Below are 21326 nucleotides of genomic sequence, written 5' to 3'. Positions count from 1 at the left end.
TCAGGGAGGCCCCAATCCTTATACCTCAACCTTTCAGAAGCCAAGCATGAAGGTTGAAGGATTTAACCTCTGGATGGAGAACCAAACCCCCCCCTCCCTCCAGCGAGAGCAGATCGTCTCGGTAGGGAAGACAGCATGGAGGGCAGATGAACATGTCAAGGTCCAGGTACCACGTTCTCCTTGCCCATGCCAGAGCAATGAGGATCATTCGGGAACCTAACCTCCGCAGCACTTGCGGAATGACGGGGACTGGAGGAAACGCGTACAGCAGTGGGAAGGACCACTCCACTACAAACACGTCCCCTAAGGCTCCTTTTGGAGGAAATTCCAGCAAGCAGAATCTTTTGCACTTCCAGTTGACACTGGTGAAGAGATCCACTTGTAGGGTCTGTCAAAGGGCAAAGATCTCCAGGAGAATCTCCTGAGCCAGCTCCCACTCGTGAGAGACCGTGCGCTGCCTGCTAGAGCGACTGCACCGTGTTGGTCTCCGGCCAGATGAACTGCCGAAATCAAAATTTCCTGCTGGATGGCCCAGAACCAGAGCTGCATCGCCTCTCTGCACAGAGCGAGAGACCCTGCCCCCCCCCTTTTTGTTGAGGTAGTGCATGGCCATTGTATTGTCCGTCAGAATCAGGACAGTCTTCCCCCGCACAGACGGCAGCAAAGCCTTCAGTTCAGGGCTAGCCTGACGGCCCTCAGCTCCAACAGATGGATATGGAGTCTGGACTCCGACAGAGACCAATGACCGTTGACTGTCAACTCGTTGGCATGAGCTCCCCATCCCGTGAGGGATGCACCCGTCATGATCGTCACCTCCGGCCATGGTAGCCAAAATGGAGCCCCCTTCATAAGATTGCCTTCGACGGCCCACGAGAAAAGATCCAGGGCGACCGAGGGCGGCACCTGAACGGATCCGACATCCTGCCGCAGGACTGACCACTGCATCTTGAGAGCCCACTGCAGAGATCTCATCCGCAGCCTGGCATCTGGCACCAGGAGAATGCAGGATGCCATGAGGCTGAGCAACCTCAAGAACTCCAACGCCGGGAGACTCTGGCCATGTTGAAACTTGGTCACCATCTGCAGAATGTGATGAGCCCTCACCTGGGGAGGAAAACCGTCCCAGGGACGTGTCGAGCACTGCTCCGATGCACTGAGCCGCTGGGTAGGTGTCAAGTGGGACTTCAAGTTGAGGGAGAAGCCCAGCCTGTGAAGGGAGTGGCAGGTGACTGATGATCCAGGACTTGCTTGGGAGAGCGTGCCCTGATCAACCAATCGTCCAGGTAGGGGTAGACGTGAATTCCCCCTTTCCAGAGATACGCTGCCACCACCACCATGAGCTTGGTGAAGACCCTCAGGGCGGAGGTCAATCCGAACGGCAGGACCCGAAACTGAAAATGCGAGTCGCCAACCGCGAACCTCAGGTACTTCTTGTGCTTGGGATGAATCGGCACATGAAAGTAAGCGTCCTTGAGGTCTAGAGACACCAACCAGTCCTGAAGTGGAAGGACCTGGAGGACATGAGAAAGAGTAACCATCTTGAACTTTTCCTTCCCGAGGAGCTTGTTCAAACTACGCAAGTCCATGATGGGTCTCAATCCCTAGTCTTTTTTTCAGGATAAAAAAATATGGGGAATACATCCCTTGTTCCTCTCCGCTACATGCACCAGTTCTATGGCGCCTTTCTCCAGCAGGGATTTGATTTCCTGCGCAAGGAGCGGATCCGCACTCTTCAAAGAGATTCCCTGGTGGATTGTCGTGAGGCCTCTGCCGGAAAGGAAGACGGTAGCCGTGGGCTATGATCTCCAGAACCCACACATCTGAAGTAATGGCACCTCATTCTACAAGAAGCTGCGCCAGCCTCCGCCCCCCCCCCCGCCAACTGGCGAACCATCGGACATGGCCTCATGACTGAGCTGAAGCGGCTGCGGCAGTGCCTGAGGGCAAAGAGGCAACTGCTGGGCAGCCTTGGCACTTCGAGTACCTTGTTTTCCACCTCTGGTACTCCTACTGTGGCCCCTTTGACTTGCAGCTCCCCTTGATCTACCAAAGGAAGAGCAGTATATAAAGGAACCTCCCCTCCATTGCTGTCCCCTAGGACAAAAAGGACAGAGGTCGGCAAACTGCAGCGCTCAACGACTTTGCTGCAGCTTTGGAGGTCTGCCACCTCTCAAGGCTCTCGACAGCCTTGCTGTCAAAAAGATGTTCACCATCAAAGGGCATGTTGAGACAGGAGCAAACCTAGACTTTCGCAACCACGCAAATCTGCGCAATACAGTGCTCGCCACCATGGACCGGCTGACAGTCTGCCATGTCCAGACCCGACGGTTTCACACATGGCATCCTTGCCATCCTGAACGAGGGCAAGAAAACCATCCCGTTCCTCCCCTTCGGGAATATGTTCAGCCGCCAAAGACACAATTCCACAGAGTGCGAGTGAAACGTGCTAAGGCACACAGAGTTGGCTGCCTGTAAAGCCATACCCCTGAAGAAAACACTTTCTTCGCTCAGCCATCAAAACGTTTGTCGCTATGAGGAGGGTTGGTTGGGTACGAAGCCTGCCTTGCTGGGCCCGTAGCCACCTGCACCACCAAACTCTCCGGAGTGGGGTGCATAGTCAAGTCGCAGGGGTCACTACTGGCTGGAGGGTATGTTTTCGGCAACAACTTGCTTACAGCCATAAGACTCTCCGGAGCAGTCCAAGCCGCCACCCTTCTCTGTAAAGCCATATGAAATGGCAGCACCGGGTCAGTGGGCAGACCTTGGTCAAGGATATCTGTCAGGTCATCCTGCAGAAAATCCACTGGTGGCGCAGACCACCCCCAAATACTCCGTCACCCTCAACATGAGTCAGCTGTACGAAGATTCAGCATGCGTACCAGGCTCAGGCCTACCAAACTCAACCTCTGGGGAGGTATCAAGACCACTGGCGTCGTGCAAAGACTGACGCAGGTCTTCCAACTGGCTATGACCAGATAACAGGTCATCAGGAACCAAACCTTCCTCAGACCCTTCATCCACCTCAGACGTAATCCAGATACTGGAATAAATCCCTGGATGAGGGCACAGAAAAAGGCTCAAATACAGGCCTTACCAACTTCTTCAGAGCCTTCTTCTGAGTTTCCACCGATGCACGGGGTACCTCCGGTAAAGCCTCAAAAAGGGCGTCTAGGGCGTCAACAAAATCGGCGTCGAGCGTGTCGCCGATGGCTTTGACACAGACCTTGAGGGCGGTGCCCGAGCGTGTCCTTCGACAGCCTCGGCGCCGATGACTTCCTCAGAGGCAGAGCCTCGAGAGAGTCCCTCGATGGACTTCTTAGAAGACGTCACTGGCTCTGCCGGTCTCGAGGGCGTCGAGGACCGAGACCTGGAACGGGCATGGCTAGAGCGATCCACCTTGTCCGATCGGGACCTCGAAGGTTTCCGGTGATCGCCGACCGCCCAAGCCCAAAGGCGTGTGAACAGCGGCCCTAGCGCGTTCCTTGCCGGCTTCTCTCGAAGGCACAGACGGAACGGAGCCCTGCGACTCAAAATTCGCCAACATTCCCTTACGAAATGCATCGCACTCCGCAGGAGAGGAATGCTTGGTAGGACAAGCCACCCGCTGTCTGGCTGAGTCCTCGGACGAGGAAGGTGACCGGTTACGGCGCTTCCGCGAGTGCCTCGAAGAGGCAGAGGAATGGCGGGAACCACTCCGGGACTGAGACCCACAGGACTTACGCCTACGATGCAGAGAGTCGCCCCTCGAATCGTCAGTCAATAGCCCAGCAGATTTTGACTTACGGGGCTTGGAAACCCTACCTACCGACAGCTTAATCTTTCGCTCCCGCAAGGACTTTGACGTCAAAGACTGGCATTTGTCACAGTCATCAGTGGCATGGTCCTCGCCGAAGCACCAGAGGCAGACGTCGTGCGGGTCCGTAAGCGACATCTTGGAACCGCAGTCCCGACACTTCTTTAATCCTGACCGCGGGGTAGAAAACATGATAATTCACAAAGCAAGTTCGAAGAACCGATAGAATCAGAAGAACCGAGGCGTGCCGAGATCTCCGAAGCGAACATGTTTGCGGTAAAAACGGAACTGAGGCCATGGGCGTCGTGCATCCTACTTATAGCAGTCGGCTCGACGGAGGCCCTCAAGGACAGCGATCGACATTGACGCAGGAAATGTTCCCAAGCAGCACAGCTGTGGTGATTACCCATCGATGTGGAATACGTCGGAGGAACCAATCCCTTTGAAAAAATAGGTTTATGTAACGTAGCATCTAAAAACCTTTAGACCGACATGCAGTTGTATAGAATATGATCTCCCCCAACCCCATACCTAAAAAAAAACTTCTGATCACCACAAAGGCCTCGGCAGCAGTCTTGTCTCCACTCGTCACTCCATGTCCCAACATGATGGCTGAAAAAACATCTGAGCCATTCTAAACAGTGCATTGTTGGGAGACTATACACATAGTAAAGGAATAATAGGTTAAGAGGAAGCCTCCAACCAAAACCCAGCAACACTTCACAAAACACTGCAATGCAAAGCTCATGTTTATAAACATTTGGATTTTTTATTTAAAAAAAGGTTACAATCAATAACATTGTTACAGTCAACCACCTACAGGAGGGGAGGGTTATCAATAGATCATGCTCAACTTCATTGTTCAAAGTCCTATTTTTGTTTCCAACTCGCTTTGGGTTGGAGAAGGGGCAAAGGAAAAGACAATATGGTGACTACCATACAACTTCCCATTTTAATAGCTTTCCAAAAAACAGTGAAAGGTACTACAGTACAGACATGGAATAATCATAACGTTGGAGGTACCTCCAACATTATAAATACGCAATTATAAATTTAAAACATTTTCCGGTTTAAAAAATAAATTTGTAGTAAACGCAGCTTTGCGGGGGGGAGAGGAAATCCAGTCACTTCATCTAGTAAGGGCGGTCTCTACGCTCCTGGCGTTGTTCACCCCTGAAAAGAAGACGTAAAGGGAAGTAGGTTAGTCAAATAGTTTGCATCCCCCCTCTCCCCTCAATATCAATTGAAAGAGTTTAAGAGATTCTGAATGACAAACTACATTTCAGCAAACTGCAAATCCCAAACCATAGCAAAATAATTTTTTCACAGTAAACTTTTCTTTTTAAATTTATAAGAAAACAAATCTATTTAGAAAGAATGCTGAGATCGCACAGAGTGGTCTTTCTAGTCTGGATGATGGAAGTCAGAGTATCAGATACGTTTGTGTGTCTGAGTATGTCGAGGGGGGATGTTTGTAGCATGGAAGAGCTAGGTAAAAGGAGACAGAGTATGTTGCTTATCTAACTCCTGTTATCCAGCATCTGTGTCTTTCATGGATTCACAGGCTTTGAATATACCCAGACAGGCTGGGAATCCTCGATATTATAACTTATAGTAAAGCTTTTTAGGCTCACTTTAGTAGCCCATCATTGTCCTTTTGGGTGCATTCTGCCCCAGCCAATGTGACATCGAATATCTAGCACCACCCAGTAGGCCATCTTCAGATTCTAACCCCAGATATATGAGAGTTGGCGTACGATCGATCGCCTTACTCCCGATGGAGTGGTTGGCAGGTGCGTGTGAATCCATGAAAGATAATGCTGGAGAACAGGAATTCCACGTAAGCAACATACTCCTTCTCCAGTATTGGATATTTCATGCATTCATAGCTTTATTAGTACAAAGCAGTTTGCATGAGTGGCGGTAGTAAGGGAGAAAGGCATACCTTACTGAAATAGGCGTTGCAGGACGGCTCTTCCGACCCTTGCCCATCCATGCAGTAGTGCTTCAGAGGTGTGCAGTGCGGCCCAGGTTGCTGCACGGCAAGTGTGACAGGGGAATCCCTGCCCATAACGCCACTGACAAACCCACTGCTCTGATTGAATGTGCCTGAATGGACCCTTGCAGCGGCCTGTTGGGATTGTTCAGGAGCCTCATCTTGCGATTGCTTCCTTGGAAAAGGGTCGACCCTTTTGGGGGCTATGCAGCAACGTTGGCCTAAACCTTTACTCCTGTCTATATAGAACTTTAACACACTCCAAAGATCCAATGAATGTAGAGACTGTTCTGCTGGAGTAGAGGGTTTTTCAAATAACACTGGTAGAGATCTCAGGTTGATAGTACTTAGATAGTAGTTTAGGGAAAAAGGTAGGATTTGGTATCAGGACGACCTGGTTTGCCTCAAAACATGGGTATGGTTGGACAGAAAGGAACAAGTTACTTACCAGTAACAGTTCTCCAGCATGGGTCTGGCATGGATTCACATGCTCATGAATATTCCCAGTCAGGCTGGGAATCCTCGGTTAAAGAAAAAATCTGTTTCATTTCTGAACTCTCTTTCTCTTAACAACCAATCACTGAGCTCTGGGACATACTACCCCAGCCAATGACTGCCCCCCCTACCTAAGCCCCACCTCTGGCAGCCATCTTCAGATTTGGTAGCACATAAAGTGGCAGTAGAACCAAGAGAAGAGCTGCAGAGGGGTAGGCAGGAGGGTTCGCATGTGAATCCATGCCAGAGAACAGTGACCAGTAAGTAACTTGTTCCTTCTCCAGCATGGGGTCCGGCATGGATTCACATGCTCATGAATAAAGAATTAATAGCAGTACACACATGCACAACCATGGGAGGTGCAAGGCTCAACGGAAGCATCTCTTACCGGCTCACCTTCAAGCGAACAGGTTGCGCAGCACTGCTTGGCCGACTCTGGACTCCTCCCTGGAATCCCTGTCGACACAGTAGAATTTCGTGAAGGTGTGCGTTGACCTCCACGTAGCAGCTCTGCAGATGTCCAGCAGGGGCACAGCAGACAGGAACGCTGTTGTAGCAGCGATCACTCTGGTAGAGTGGGCTCTCGGACGGCCAGGCAGCAGTTGGTTTGCCAACCTGTGACAATGGGTGATCCAGCGGGAGAGTCACCTGGAAATGGAAGCCTTGGACAGGGCCTTCCCACGGTGCACAAGACCAAAGTTCACTGAGAGCCGAGAGGTTTTCGGGAGAAACTTTGTGCATGTCACATAAAACTTCAGCTCTCTAGACACATCCAGCGAGTGCAAAGTCCTTTCAGATGGCGACAAACGCCTCAGAAAAAACACAGGCAACAGGGCTTGTTTAGATGAAAGTCTGACGGCACCTTGGGCATGGAGGAGTGCATCCACAAGGATGGTCGTCCTGGGGATCTGGTGTAGTGGGAGATGGCCGCCAGATGAACCTGATGGAGGCGTGGGCGAGCACCAATTTGGCCAACAGCAAATATGGAAGCACCCGAGGGACCCTGACCGTCAGTGGGTCAATATTCTGGGAACGGCACCAAACAGCAAAATCTCTTCCACTTGAGTCCGTAGCATTTCAAAGTAGACGATCCTCTAGCCTTGGCGAGAACTTCCTTGCAGTCTGCTGGGAGATTGTAGCCACCGAATTCTAGCGCTGCAGGAGCCAAGCCTTCAGGTTCAGAGATCCTGGATTAGGCTGAAGAATGGCACCTCCTTCCCGGGTGAGAAGATCCGCGACCACTGGCAGCTTGACTGGTGGTACCGCTGACATGCTGAGCAGGTCTAGGTACCAGATCTGCCTTGGCCACGCTGGTGCGACGAGGATCATCCAGCACGGACACTTTCAGTAGATTGATGGCTCGAAGTAACAGCAACAGAGGTAACGCCTACAGAAGAAGTTACTTTACCTGGTAACGTTCTTTCGATGGGATGGTCCGACGACGTATTCCATATCTATGACATGTTATCACCACAGCTGTGCTGCTTCTAAAACTTTTTTCTGCGTCCTGAGTCGATGACGTCGATGCGCCGTCGTCGAGGACCTCCTCCGATGTGATAATAAGTAGGACGCCCGTAGCCTCAGTTTTAGTTTTTTCCCCCCAGAACGTGTGACATTAGTCAACTGCCAGTCAGACACAAAGCCTTGCGGAACGTAAGCTGCAATCGCAAAAGAAATTCTGCAGCAGGGAAGGCAGGGCGGGAGCGATATGGAATACGTCGTTGGACCATCCCATCGAAAGAACGTTACCAGGTAAGAAAGTAACTTGTTCTTCGAGGGGATTGGGTCCTCCGACGTATTCCATATCTATGACAGACTCCCAAAGCAGTACCAGAGCAAGGAGGAGGGAAAGAATTTAGATTCAAAATTTAGAATAGCCAATCAAATAGCAGAGCAAAGGACCGCTTGCCAAAGGCCAAATCCTGTCCTCGGATGGAATTGAGGGAATAGTGACGTACAAATGTATGTACTGAAGCCCAGGTGGCTGCATCACAGATGTTGCGAATAGGAACACCCCTCTGCAGGGCAGTAGATGCAGCCATACCAATGGTAGAATGGGCCCGCAAGCCTGCCGGTGGGTCCTTACCCGCAAAGCGGTAACACTCAGAGATGGCCAAAATAATCCAGCGAGACAGTCTGTTTCGTCACAGCTTGCCCCAAACGTTTTCCAGCGTAACCAATAAAGAGTTGATCGTCCACTCTGACCCGGGACATGCGTGAAACATAAAAGCTTAAAGCTCTCCTAGGATCAAGCCTATGGAGCCTCTCCTCTTCCTTACCAGGATGCGGAGGAGGATAGAATGCCGGAAGAACAACCTTCTGGGCCAAATTAAATTCCGTCACTACCTTCGGAAGAAAAGGACGAACTCTAAGGACAACCCTGTCCTTGTTAAATACAGTGAAGGGTGGCTTAACTGAAAGTGCCTGTAACTCACTCACTCTGCAAGCGGAAGTGACCGCAACTAAAAACAGTTTTCAGAGCTAACAGCCTCAAAGGGCAAGAATGTAAAGGCTCAAACGGAGCACCCATAAGAAACTTAAGAACAAGGTTTAAATCCCAACCGGGCACCAGGAAAGGTGACGGAGGGAACACATTAGTGAGCCCTTTCAGAAACTGTGAAATTAAAGGGATTTTAAAGTAAGAACACTTCAGGCGAGCGCTTAAAGATGGACAGCGCCGCCAGGTAACCTTTAATGGTACCCACTTGCAAGCCCCTGTGGGCCAAAGAAAGTAAAAAGGACAGAACCATGGGGATGTCACATGCAAAAGGATCCACATTCTGAACTCTGTACCGTTGGCGTAAGTTCTGCGACTGGTGCAGAGACTTTGTTGCTGGCCTTCGGGCCGAAAGCAACACTTCCATCACGTCTTCAGGGAGGTCCCAATCTTTATACCTCAACCTTTCAGAAGCCAAGCGTGAATGTTGAGGCATCTGACCTCTGGATGGAGAACCTGACCCTCCCCCTCCCGTGAGAGCAGATCGTCTCGGTAGGGAAGACGACATGGAGGGCAGATGGACAAGTCGAGAAGGTCCGGGTACCACGTCCTCCGAGCCCACGCCGGAGCAATGAGGATCATCCGGGAACCGAACTTCCGTAACCTCCGCAGCACTTGCGGGATGACGGGGACTGGAGGAAACACGTACAGCAGCGGGAATGACCACTCCACCACAAACGCGCTCCTAAGGCTCCTTTTGGAGGAAATTCCTGCGAGCAAAACCTTTCGCACTTCCGTTTGACACTGGAGGCGAAGAGATCCACCTGAGGGGTCCCCCAAAGGGCAAAGATCTCCAGGAGAATCTCCTGAGCCAGCTCCCATCCGTGAGAGATTGCGCTCTGCCTGCTCAGAGCGTCCGGCGTCACGTTTTCGTCTCCGGCCAGATGAACTGCCGAGATCGAAACTTCCTGCTGGATGGCCCAGAACTCGAGCTGCATCGCCTCCCTGCACAGAGGAAGTGACCCTGTCCCCCCCCTTTGTTGAGGTAGTGCATGGCCACTGTGTTGTCCGTCAGGATCAGGACACTCTTTCCTCGCACAGTCGGCAGAAAAGCCTTCAGGGCTAGCCTGACGGCCCTCAGCTCCAACTGATTGATATGGAGTCTGGACTCCGACGGAGACCAACGACCGCTGACTGTCAGCCCGTTGGCATGAGCTCCCCATCCCGTGAGGGATGCATCCGTCACGATCGTCACCTCCGGCCAGGGAAGCCAAAAATGGAGCCCCCTTCATCAAGTTGCCTTCGACGGCCCACCACAGATGGTCCCGGGCGACTGAGGGCGGCACCTGAACCGGGTCCGACATCCTGCCGGAGGACTGCGACCATTGCGTCTTGAGTTCCCACTGCAAAGATCTCATCCGCAGGCGAGCCTCTGGCACCAGAAGAATGCAGGATGCCATGAGGCCGAGCAACCTCAAGAACTCGAACGCTGGGAGCGTCTGGGCATGCTGAAACTTGTGCAACATCTGCTTAATGTGAAGAGCCCTCACCTGGGGAGGAAAACACTGCCCCAGGGAAGTGTCGAGCACTGCTCCGATGTACTGGAGCCGCTGTGTTGGCGTCAAATGGGACTTCTTTAAATTGAGGGAGAAGCACAGCCTGTGAAGGGAGTGGCAGGAGACGGACAGATGATCCAGGACTTGCTCGGGAGAGCTCCCCCTGATCAACCAATCGTCCAGTTAGGGGTAGACGTGAATCCCCCCTTGCCTGAGATGCGCTGCCACCACCACCATGAGCTTGGTGAAAACCCTCGGGGCGGAGGTCAATCCGAACGGCAGGACCCGAAACTGAAAAAGCGAGTCGCCAACCGCGAACCTCGGGATGGATCGGCACATGGAAGTAAGTATCCTTGAGGTCGAGTGACACCAACCAGTCCTGAAGCTGAAGGGCCTGGAGGACGAGAGAGAGCAACCATCTTGAACTTGTCCTTCCTGAGGAGTTTGTTCAAACTGCGCAAGTCCATGATGGGTCTCAATCCCCAGTCTTTCTTCGAAATCAAAAAATAAGGGGAATACCATCCCGTGTTCCTCTCCGCTACAGGCACCAGTTCTATGGCGCCTTTCTCCAGCAGGGCTCTAATTTCCTGCGCAAGGAGCGGATCCGGACTCTGCAAAGAGGTTCCCCGGTGGATTGTCGCGAGGCCTGTGCCGAAAGGGAAGACAGTAGCCGTGGGTTATGATCTCCAGAACCCACACATCTGAAGTAATGGCTTGCCACTCTACAAGATGCTGCGCCAGCCTTCCCCCAACTGGCGAACCATGGGACATGGCCTCATGACTGAGTGGGAGCGGCTGCGGCGTTACCCGAGGGCAAAGAGGCAACTGCCCGAGCGGCCTTGGCACCACGGGTACCCTGTCGTCCACCTCTGGTACCCCTGCGTTGGCCCCTTTGACTGCCAGCTCCCCTCGCTTTACTGAAGGATGAGTAATAGCGAAAGGAACCACCCCTCCACTGCTGTCCCCTAGGACGAAAAGGCGGAGGTTGGCGAACTGCAGCGCCCAACGACTTCGCTGCAGCTTTTGAGGTCTGCAACCTCTCAAGGCTCTCATCAGCCTTGCTTCCAAAAAGGTGTTCACCGTCAAAGGGCATGTTGAGGAGCCGGGACTGCACATCAGGAGCAAACCCCGACTTCCGCAACCGCGCAAACCTGCGTATCACGGTGCTCGCCACCATGGACCTACTGACGCATTCAGCTAAGTCCAAACCCGACTGAACGGACTCACATGGCATCCTTACCATCCTGGACCATAGCAAGGAAACCATCCCGTTCGTCCCCTTCGGGAATATGTTCAGCCGCTAACGCAACACAGTTCCACAGTGTGTGTGTGTGAAACGAGACAAGGCACAAACTGAGTTGGCCGCCTGAAGCGCCATACCACCCACCAGAAGAAAACACTTTCTTCGCCCAGCCATCAAAACGTTTGTCGTCCCTATCAGGAGGGATGGTAGGGTACGATGCCTGCTTTGCTGGGGCCGTGGATGCCTGCACCAATAAACTCTCCGGAGTGGGGTGCCTGGTCAAGTAGCAGGGGTTGCTACTGGCTGGACGGTATTTTCGCGACAAGGATCTGCCCACCGCCGGGAGACTCTCCGGAGCAGTCCAAGCCGCCGCCGCCCTTCTCTGTAAAGCCATATGGAACGGCAGTACCGGGTCAGTTGGGGGACCAACATCAAGGATGTCCGTTAGATCATCCTGCACAAACTCCCCTGGGGGAGCAGACCATCCCAAGTACTCAGAAACCCTAGTCATAAGGCGCCGGTACGAGGAATCGGCATGAGAGCCAGGCTCAGGCCTACAAAACTCCACCACCGGAGAGGTGTCCAGTCCACTAGCATCATGCAGTGACTGCCTCAAATCGTCAAACTGACTATGGCCTGAGACAATCTCATCTGGAACCTGACTAGGAACCAGGCCATCAGAATCCTCATCCGCCTCTGAAATATATTCCAGATAGCGAAAAGAAGGCACCCGAGAGTGCTTGCTCTGAACCAGAGCCTTCCTAGGGGGTTCCCCCGTGCCACGAGGTACCTCCGACACGAAAGGCATCGATGGCGTTGACCAGTGTCGGCGCTTCCGACGATGCCTCGAAGAGGCTGAGGAGTGGCGAGACCGACTCCTAGAAGGAGACCCACGAGACTTCAGACGATGACGCAGAGAGTCACCCCTCGATTCATCAGTCGAAAGCCCCGCAGATCTCGACTTCCAGGGCTTGGACACCCGACCTACCGACAACTACTTACGTTCGCGTAAGGCTTTGGACGTGAGCGACTGGCAGTCGATAGTCATCCGTGTCGTGGGCCTCCCCGAGGCACCAGAGGCAGGCGTCGTGCGAGTGTCACCGACATCTTGGACCCACACTCCCCGCACTTCTTGAAGCCTGGACGCGGGGTCGAAGATGAAGTAGAAGACATCTTCACACGAAGGATTTTCACAAAAACGAACGGGTTCGAAGAAACGAGAAGAACAGAACTCCAAAGAGTCGAGGCGTTAACCGAGATTCACGAAGCAACACGTTCGTGGAAAAAACAGAACTGAGGCTATGGGCGTCCTACTTATCACATCGGACGAGGTCCTCGACGACGGCGCATCAACGTCATAGACGCAGGAAAAAGTTTCCGAAGCAGCACAGCTGTGGTGATTACACGTCATAGATATGGAATACGTCGGAGGACCCAATCGCCTCGAAAGCAACCTTCTCAAGGGAGTGAATGCGTCCCCAAAGCTCCCCTGCTGGGGAAACCTACTGGCAAGCCTCTGGCAGTTGGTGTTTGTCGCCATCACAAACAAGTCGATCTGGGGATTGCCCCATTTTCAGAACAGTTTCTACACTAGGTCCTGCCAAAGCTGCCACTCGTGGCACGAGCAAAGTTCCCTGCTCAGAGTGTCAGCGACTGTTCTCGGCTCCTGCCAAATGAAACAGGATGAAGAACATCTGAGAGACAGCCCAATGCCATAAGTCCTGTGCGTCTTTGGAGAACGCAGGGAACCTGGTGCCCCCCCCACCCTTTTCTGATGTAAAACATTATGGTGGTATTGTCTGTGAAGACCCGCACCACCTTGCCCTTAAGGGACGGCAGGAACGATTTGAGGGCCCAAAACACTGCCCGTAGGTCCAGAACGTCTTTCCCTCCAGCAGCCACAGGCCTCTGGCATGAAGACTTGCGCTGTGGGCTCCCCATTCCTCCAGGGAGGCGTCCGTCGTTACCATCTCCTGATGTGGCGGGCCTGGAAATCTGCACCTCCGGTCAGATGCAAGCACACTCCCCACCATCTTATTGCCGAACGGAACCCCTCGTCGAGAGCGATCTTGTCCTGGAAGCTTCCGGACACCAGAATCCAACTGGCGTTGAGAAACTCCTGCAGTGGCCGCATCTGTAGCCTACAGAGTCGGATGAGATAAATGCATGACATGCCAAGCAGAGACTTGATGGCCCTCACCATGGCGATATTTTGAGCGAGAAGCCGTTGCACCTTGCCCAGGATGGCTGCCACTCTCTCCTCCGGAGACACCAGGCATGATACCGTTAAGCCGGAATCCCAGGAACAGTGCGTCCTGCGATGGAGCCAAGCAGGACTTTGCATAATTCACCGAGTACCCCAGATTCGTCAGTAGGCGGATGGTCCTAGCCGTGTTGGCAATGGTCCTTGAGCTGACCTGGATGAGCCAGTCGTCCAAGTAAGGGTAGGCATGGATCCATTGCAGTCACATATGTGCCACCACCGGCGCCAGGCACTTGAAGACTCTGGGTGCCGACTTCAATCCGAAGGGAAGGTCCTTGAATTAGTAATGCTTCCCCTGAATGACGAAGCACAGAAACTTGCAGTCTCCCTTGTGAATTGGGATGTGGAAGTACGCATCCTCCAGGTCCAACGACGAAGAAGTCTCCCTCTTCTATCTGTTCCGAGCACGTGTTGAAGTTTGACCATTCAGAACTTCAGGGACTTCATGTATTTGTATAGTCATCGAGATGGTGCTTCCAAGCCCCCGGGCTGGTTTGCAACAAGGAAGTACCTTGAGTACACTCCGAGACCCAGAGTCGCTTTGGGACCAGCTCTATTGTCCCTTTCTTTAGCATGGCCCTGACCTCCAGCACCAGCAGAGGGACGTGTTTTCCTGACAGGCCACCGGTAGTATTTGGAGACACTTGTTGAAACCCCAGGGTGTGTCCGTGGGTGTCCATTATCCAACGGTCGGTGGAGATGGTCTTCCACACGCTGACGAAGTTGGCCAGCCAGCCTCCCACCAGGGTGCACGGGTGGGAGCCCGACGTCGCGGCCGGTTAATTCTTGCTTGGCCGTCATCGGGCCACCTTGGGGCCCCTGGCGATTATGTCCTGCAAAAGCCTCAACGGCCCCTGTTGGTCTCTTGGGCCGAGGAGTGGGAGGGTTGGCGGTACAAAGAGGAGCTCCCCCACAACCTTTTGAAGAACGGGGAGACTTGCCTCCTGAGGATCAAAAGGACGGCCGTCACTATGTAGTGTGCCCAGGGCATGTGCCGGCTCAGTGTCCACCTTGATGGCCTGTAGAGACTCATCTACAGCCTTCCCAAAAAGTATGTCTGCGTCAAAGTGCATGTCCAAAATCCTCATCTGGACGTCATGGCGAAAGTTGCCACCACGACTAAGGCAAACGCTGTTGCCCACCTGGCAGAACCCCACGTCTGCGATGTCCTTGGCCACCGTGATGGCTTGGTCCGACGCCATCTCACCACCTTGCAGAATCTCCAACGCCTCTGACCCTGTCGGGGAGGAAGTCCAGAAGGGGAGCGAGCTTGAACCACAGCTCTCGATGCCTTGATGGTAGTCGCTGCAGAGTAGATACCACGTCGCCCATAGCATCCAACTTCTTCCCCTCGCTGTCCGGAGGGGTGGACGCTGCAGAGGATGAAGTGCGCAACGACTACTTGGCTGCTGCAGAGACAACCGAGTCCGGTGACTGTTGGGCCCACAAGCACTTGAGCGCAGAGTCCAGCACCCTGTATTTCTTCCCTAGGCGGTCCCTCTTTGCTGGGGCCATAGAAGGGTTCATGAGAGACGGGCCTTCGTCCCAAATGGCATCCAAGAGTGGGACTGAAAGGATGGTCTCTCTTCGTCTTGCGGCGCTGGTATAAAACCACCTCCTCTGGCGTGAGCTGGAAGAGCTCCATGGCTCTGGAGATCATTGCATGAAACTAGCCTATCTCGTCTGGCAGGGAGGATCTGGGCGGCGGGAGGTACCCCATCCACCGTTGTCCGTGCCAGGATCTGTCTCATCCCTCGAAGAGAGGGCGGCGAAGGGTGGAGAGGCTTTTTCCTCTTCTTGGCCGGCGGGCCCCCTGTTGCCAGAGGGACGGCCGTCACTGGAACCGCAGCGGGGCAGTCGGCATAACCGGCATCCTCCTCTGCATCTCTGATACCAGTGTATGTAGAGTAGAGAATGTCCACAGAGGTCGCTATGGGGCATCTGAGGCAGAGGGCAAATCGGAAGAGTCGCCCTCGTCGGCGCCCTCCTGGACGTTTAATTCATCGCCTTCGCCCTCCTGGATGGTCTGAAGGTAGACAAGCTACTCCTCAGATATTCCGTGCCTTGGAGAACCGCCACACCACCTCCCCTTTTTCACATCCAGCGGTAGCGTCTCGGAGATGACCATCATCTTCTCTGGGGTCTTCTCAATGGGCTGGAATGAAGACTCCCGCCTTCAGAAGTGTGCCCTGCAAGTCGGCCTCCGCAGCCTTCCAAAGGGATGCCACCGCCACCACCTTGATGGAAGGCAGAGCCTTTGTCGTATGTACCTGGGCCTTCACAGTCGGGACCAGTCACTTTTCCTGCTTGGCCTTTGTGGCCGTCTCAGACGCCTTGTCCTTTGGGGGCGGGTCAGAGCCTCAGTCCCCCTTGGCCGTCTGTCGAGGGCAGGCTGGCTTTGGACTTCTCCTTGGCCGTCTCCAGGGCCACCTTGAGTTTGCCCGGATGGTCAGATTTCCTCTTGGGCGAAGATCCTGAGCATTGGCTGATGACTAAGTTGCTGGAGATGTCAGACGCACCCTTGCAACCAAGGAGCCTGCCGCAACGGCGCTCCCGGTGGCAGTGGAATTGCGGTGCTTGGTCTTTTGTTGGACCCCCGCGGGAGAGGCACCGGCAAAGGACCTCAAAGCCCGCTCAGCATTCTCAGATCAGGGAGAGGCATGCTCCTCAGACCCACCCAGTGCAGAGGCCTTGGTCTGCAGCAGCTTACGCTGGTCTGTCAACATGCATGTCGAGAATTCACAGCAAAATGCACAATCATCATCCTTGTGCGTCAGGTACAGGCAGTAAAGGCACTGGGAAGGTTTGTCGTTTGAGAAAACATTCCGTAAGCCGCAGTCGGAGCAAAGCTTGAAAAAAGGGGGTGGAATCCTTCTCCTCCAACATGGTGCACGCGGCATAGGCCTGAACAATCTTCTGGAAGCCTCCACGAAGAAACTAGACGAAATCCGCCCTCGTGAGCTAAACGCGAGGACTCCTAACACTTGAATGAGTGGTAAAAATCTGAAAATGGCTGCCAGAGGAGGGGCTTAGGTAGAGGGCAGTCATTGGCTTGGGGCAGTATGACCCCAGAGCTCAGTGATTGATTGTTAGGAGAAAGACGATTCAGAAATTAAACAGATTTTTTCTTTTACAGAGGATTCCCAGCCTGACGGGGAATGAGCATGTGAATCCATGCCAGACCCCATGCTGAAGAAGCCTGCATCTCAGATACTCGTCTGAATGAGACCACTACCAGGAATGTGCTCTTCAATGACACATTTTATGTCCATAGTCCATCGTGCAGTGCATGGTCGTCCGAGTAGAGCTGAAACTTTAGTGGCATCCTGCTGGACCTCCAGGGACGCAATTCCAGTCCTTGAAGTCCCCTCACCAGAGTGCTGGACCAGATTAGCGACCCAAATTCAATCAGCGATATTCAGTCTTCTTCTGGCTCCTGAAAAGGGTGCCAAAGCCTCAATCCAGCTGCAAATAATCTCTTGCCTGGAGCCTTCCTCGTAGATCCCTGCTGCAGAAGCCCCTCCAGTGTCCCGTCTTCAGTCTTCATGACAAGGAATTCATCAGCCAGGTTTTTTCCTGCAGATCCTGAAGTCTTCTTGCTGCAACTCTTCTTCTGTGCTAAGCTACTGTGTTGGCTGGGGTATTTACTTACCTTAATCCTTTGTGATATCTGTAAAGCTTCAGGGTGTTCCTTGTGATTGCGGGCCCTCTCATCCAGTTCACCCGGTCCCACTGCTGGAATCCTCCTAGGGTGTCTTTGGACCCCAACTAACTCTAAAGTGAAATAATTACTTGTTTGAACAGTCTTCCACAGGAACTCGCAACTGAGCCCCATCTCCCCCTGCCTACAGTTGGCTCCTAGACCACTAGGGTCTCTCTTCAGCCCCAGAGTGAACTGATGAAATAGAATAGGGAAGGACTGGATAAATAAAGGATTGTCTTGAAAAGAACATGTGTTTGAAAAATGACTAGTTACTCACCGTAGTGACTAACATACTCTTAGTCCCTTTTCCTCCATACTACATTCCCCAGAAAAAAATCTTCCCCTTTAAATGTAGAGGCACGCAGGAGTGCGGCCCTGGCAGCATGCCCTCCCCTGACTCCGCCCACTCTTCAGTCCCCATAGACGGGTTGACAATATTACCATTGCCTAATGACACCAGTCTTATTAGGGGGTGGTACGTATGGAGGAAAGGGGACTAAGAGTATGTTAAATCACTACGGTGAGTAACTTGTTTGTAATTACTCTTACGTCCCGTCCCCTTTCTTCCACACAGCATGGGCGATTACAACTGAATGTAGCCCCAGAGAGGAGACCCTCCTTAAGAAAACAAGTTCCTTGATACTGCCTGCCCAAATGAAGAGTCTGACTTGGAGCTGGCATCCAGACAGTAGTGCTTGCAAAAAGCAGAGGTTCACGTGGCCGCCCTACTGATGACCTGCCACGGAACGTGTTGCTGGACACAAACGCCGTGGCCTTAGCCCTGATAGTGTGGGCATGCATATTTGCCGGAAGTGGCTTGTGCTGCTCCTCATAGGCCTCCTGAATGGCTGCAATGATCCATTTAGTTATGGAGGACTTGGAAGCCTGATGTCCTGGCCTTGACCCACTGAAGGTGATTGAGCATCAGATTTGCTAAAACTCCTAGTTCTGTCCAGATAGAACTTTGGTGCTTGCCCAACATCTAAAGAGTGCAGGATCCTCTGAGCATCGTCCTTGGGGTCTGCAAAGAAAGTGGGGAGAACCATCTCCTCATTAAGGTGAAATGCCAAGACTACTTTAGGTAAGAACGCAGGGTGCGTTCTGAGGACCACCTTGTCCTTATGAAAGGTAGTGTGTGGCTCAGACACCACCAGAGCTTGGATCTCGCTGAAACGCCGTGCAGACATAAGATCCACCAAAAGGGCTGTCTTCTTCATGGGGACTACCCTGATGTCAGGGGACTCCTTTGGCTCAAAGGGCTTATGCGCAAAGGCGCCTAAAACTAGGTTGAGGTCCCACACGGGATGTGGCTACTTGATGGTCGGGTAGAGCATGGTGAGGCCTGTCAGATGTCTTAACCACCGGATTGGCAGACGAGAAAAGTTCCTCCTCCGAGTTCCTGTAGGCTCCGATGGCCGCCAGATAGGTGTGGCATGAGTATCTGCACTCCAGAATGTGCAAGGTGCGCTAATCCAGTGCGCAAGTGAGGGTCGACCTGCCTAGCTTCGGTGCAGTGGCAGATCCTAGCCCACTTGCTCTTGTACTGACTTCTAGTAGCATCACTCCTGGCCCCCTGAATGATGTTGAGGTTAGCCTGCGAGAGGCACACATGCTTCAGCGTGACCTGTTCAGATACCACGCTGCAACGGCTAACTTCTGAGGGGAGGGTGGATCACTGTGCCCCCCCTGCTGGGCGCTGTAGAAGGTGCATCGGAGGCTGGTCCAACAGGCTGAGTATCTACGAGAATGATGCAGAGGTGCCAGGACCATCTTGCAGATCACCCTGTGTACCAGTGGCGTGGGAGGGAAGGCATAGGCATTCATGCTGTTTGACTGCATCTGTAGTACATCGCCTAGACCCTGATAGGATGCAAACGAAGGGCACTTCCTGTTGGACCAGGTGGCGAAGAGGTCCACCTGAGGATGACCCCATCTGTAGAAGATCAGATTGTTTAATTGTCATTCCCAATTGTCTGCCCCACCCTGCTGGGCCCGTCTGCCTCCAGGTTCGACTCCCCCAGGAGATGGATCAGTGTCAAGTGAATGTCATTTGCCAGGGCCCATTCCCAGATGTTGGCCGCCAGGGAGCATAGAGGAGAGGACCTGGTGCCACCCTGCTTATTGAGGTAGTACGTGCTGGTGGAGTTGTCCGTTTGAATGAGGATCATTTTGCCGCTGATGAGCAGTAGGAAGGCCTTGAGCCAGCCAGATGGCCGTCGGCTCTAGCCAATTTATATGGGCCTCCTGTTCCTGAAGGTACCAAACTCAGTGGACGCTGTGGTTGTCCAGGACGAGTCCGTAGTGATGGTAACCTGCGGACCTGGTTGTCTGAATGGCCTGCTTATTCTCAAGTTGCAGTCCGTGCTCCACCAAACTACGTTCTGTGTAGGAAGGGAGGAATGCTGAAGAGTTCTGATGTGAACCCCGCTAAATATTCCATGAGGCTGAAAAGAGCAGCTGTAATCTCATTTTGAGTCTTATGTAAGGCATTGCCAGAAGACCTGCTCTCCCATGATGCCCATGAGGTGCTGGTACCACCATGCTGAGGTCACTGCTCTTCTGAGAAAATTATTTGTGGCCTTCTCGATGGCTGTGTTCTTGTCCTCTGAGGGGAACTCTCATAACCCAGACGAGGCCCAGGAAGGAAGTAGTTGCTTACCTGTGATCGGTTTCTCCAGCGTTGGTATCTTTCATGGATTCACATGCTGTGAATATTCCCAGTCACGCTGGGAAAACCCCAGTAGCTTTAGTAGTTTTCCTATGGAAAAACTTCAACACCTTAAGGTGTCCTAACAAAGTCATGGGTGCTTTAGGCTGCACCAATGTGACGTCACAAGTATAGCTCCGCCCCCGCCAAAATGAGGATGTCCCAAGAGGCTGTTTGCCTGAATAGAAAGGCTGGAGGGCGCATGTGTATCCATGAAAGATAACGCTGGAGAAATGGAGTTACAGCTAAGAAACTACTTCCTTCTCCAGCATTTGATCTTTCATGGATTCACATGCTGTGAAAGGATTTTGTAGCAGTAATAGAGCCTAAGGTGCATACCAGGCAAACAGAACAGACGCAAAGCAATCTGATCAATAAGAGAAGGACATCACTAAGACCAAAAAAAAAAAAAACGTAGTAGAGCCAAAACCCGGGAAGCCACGGGGCTTACCTTACTGGAACAGGCATTTGAGCAACGCTCGTCCCACCTGTACATCTTCAGCATGCTGTTGGTGGAGACAGTAGTGCCTGTTGAACGTGTGGGGCACTGCCTACGTTGCCGCCTGGCAAATGTAGGATCAGTATGCCTGCCCAAAGTGCCGCTGAGGTCACTGTGGACCTTGTAGTGTGAGCCCTGGGAGCCGACTAATGGTCTGCTGGCTTTAGCGTGGCAGAAGCAATTGTTGCTGCCACCCATTAGGAAATGCCCTGTTTAGAAAGCAACCTCCCTCTATTGGACGGGCCGAAAGCCACAAAGCGCTGCTTGGTTGACCTAAATGCCTTAGTGCGAGCCATATAGTATTTTAGAGCTCTTGACGTCCAGGGAAAGGAGGGCTTTTTCTGCAGGAGTCGAGGCATCAGGAAAAAAGATTGGCATGGCGATAGAGTTCTTGTGAAAGTTTGATGGAATTTTCTGAAGTGTGGATTTGTACAGAGAAGAAACTTATCCTTCATGAAGCGCATATATGAAGGATCAATAACCAGAACCTGCAGCTGCGATAATCTTCAGGAGGACTTAATGGGCGCTAGAAAACTCACTTTCCAAGTGAGAAGTTTTATGGCAGCCGTCAACATAGGCTCAAACAGCGGTTTTATGAGGGCTGAGAGCACAAGGTTGAGGCTCCAAACAGGAG

General features: G+C 52.7%; 1 protein-coding gene across 4 annotated transcripts in view; it reads right to left on the bottom strand.

Annotated features, from left to right (window-relative positions):
* Positions 1-4537: 4537 nt before the first annotated feature.
* EWSR1 (EWS RNA binding protein 1) overlaps positions 4538-21326 on the bottom strand; it is a 360583-nt gene continuing 343794 nt past the window's right edge. For all 4 annotated transcript variants that reach the window (XM_069619263.1, XM_069619264.1, XM_069619261.1 and 1 more), the window contains exon 17: positions 4538-4966. In XM_069619263.1, coding sequence (XP_069475364.1) covers positions 4927-4966 — 40 coding nt within the window. In that variant the 3' untranslated portion in view covers positions 4538-4926. The remainder of the gene's footprint in view (positions 4967-21326) is intronic.

This window comes from Ambystoma mexicanum, chromosome 10, assembly GCF_040938575.1.
Source record: "Ambystoma mexicanum isolate Mex_15411 chromosome 10, UKY_AmexF1_1, whole genome shotgun sequence".
Classification (NCBI taxonomy): Eukaryota; Metazoa; Chordata; class Amphibia; order Caudata; family Ambystomatidae; genus Ambystoma; species Ambystoma mexicanum.
This window is presented reverse-complemented; position numbering and strand designations above follow the sequence as displayed.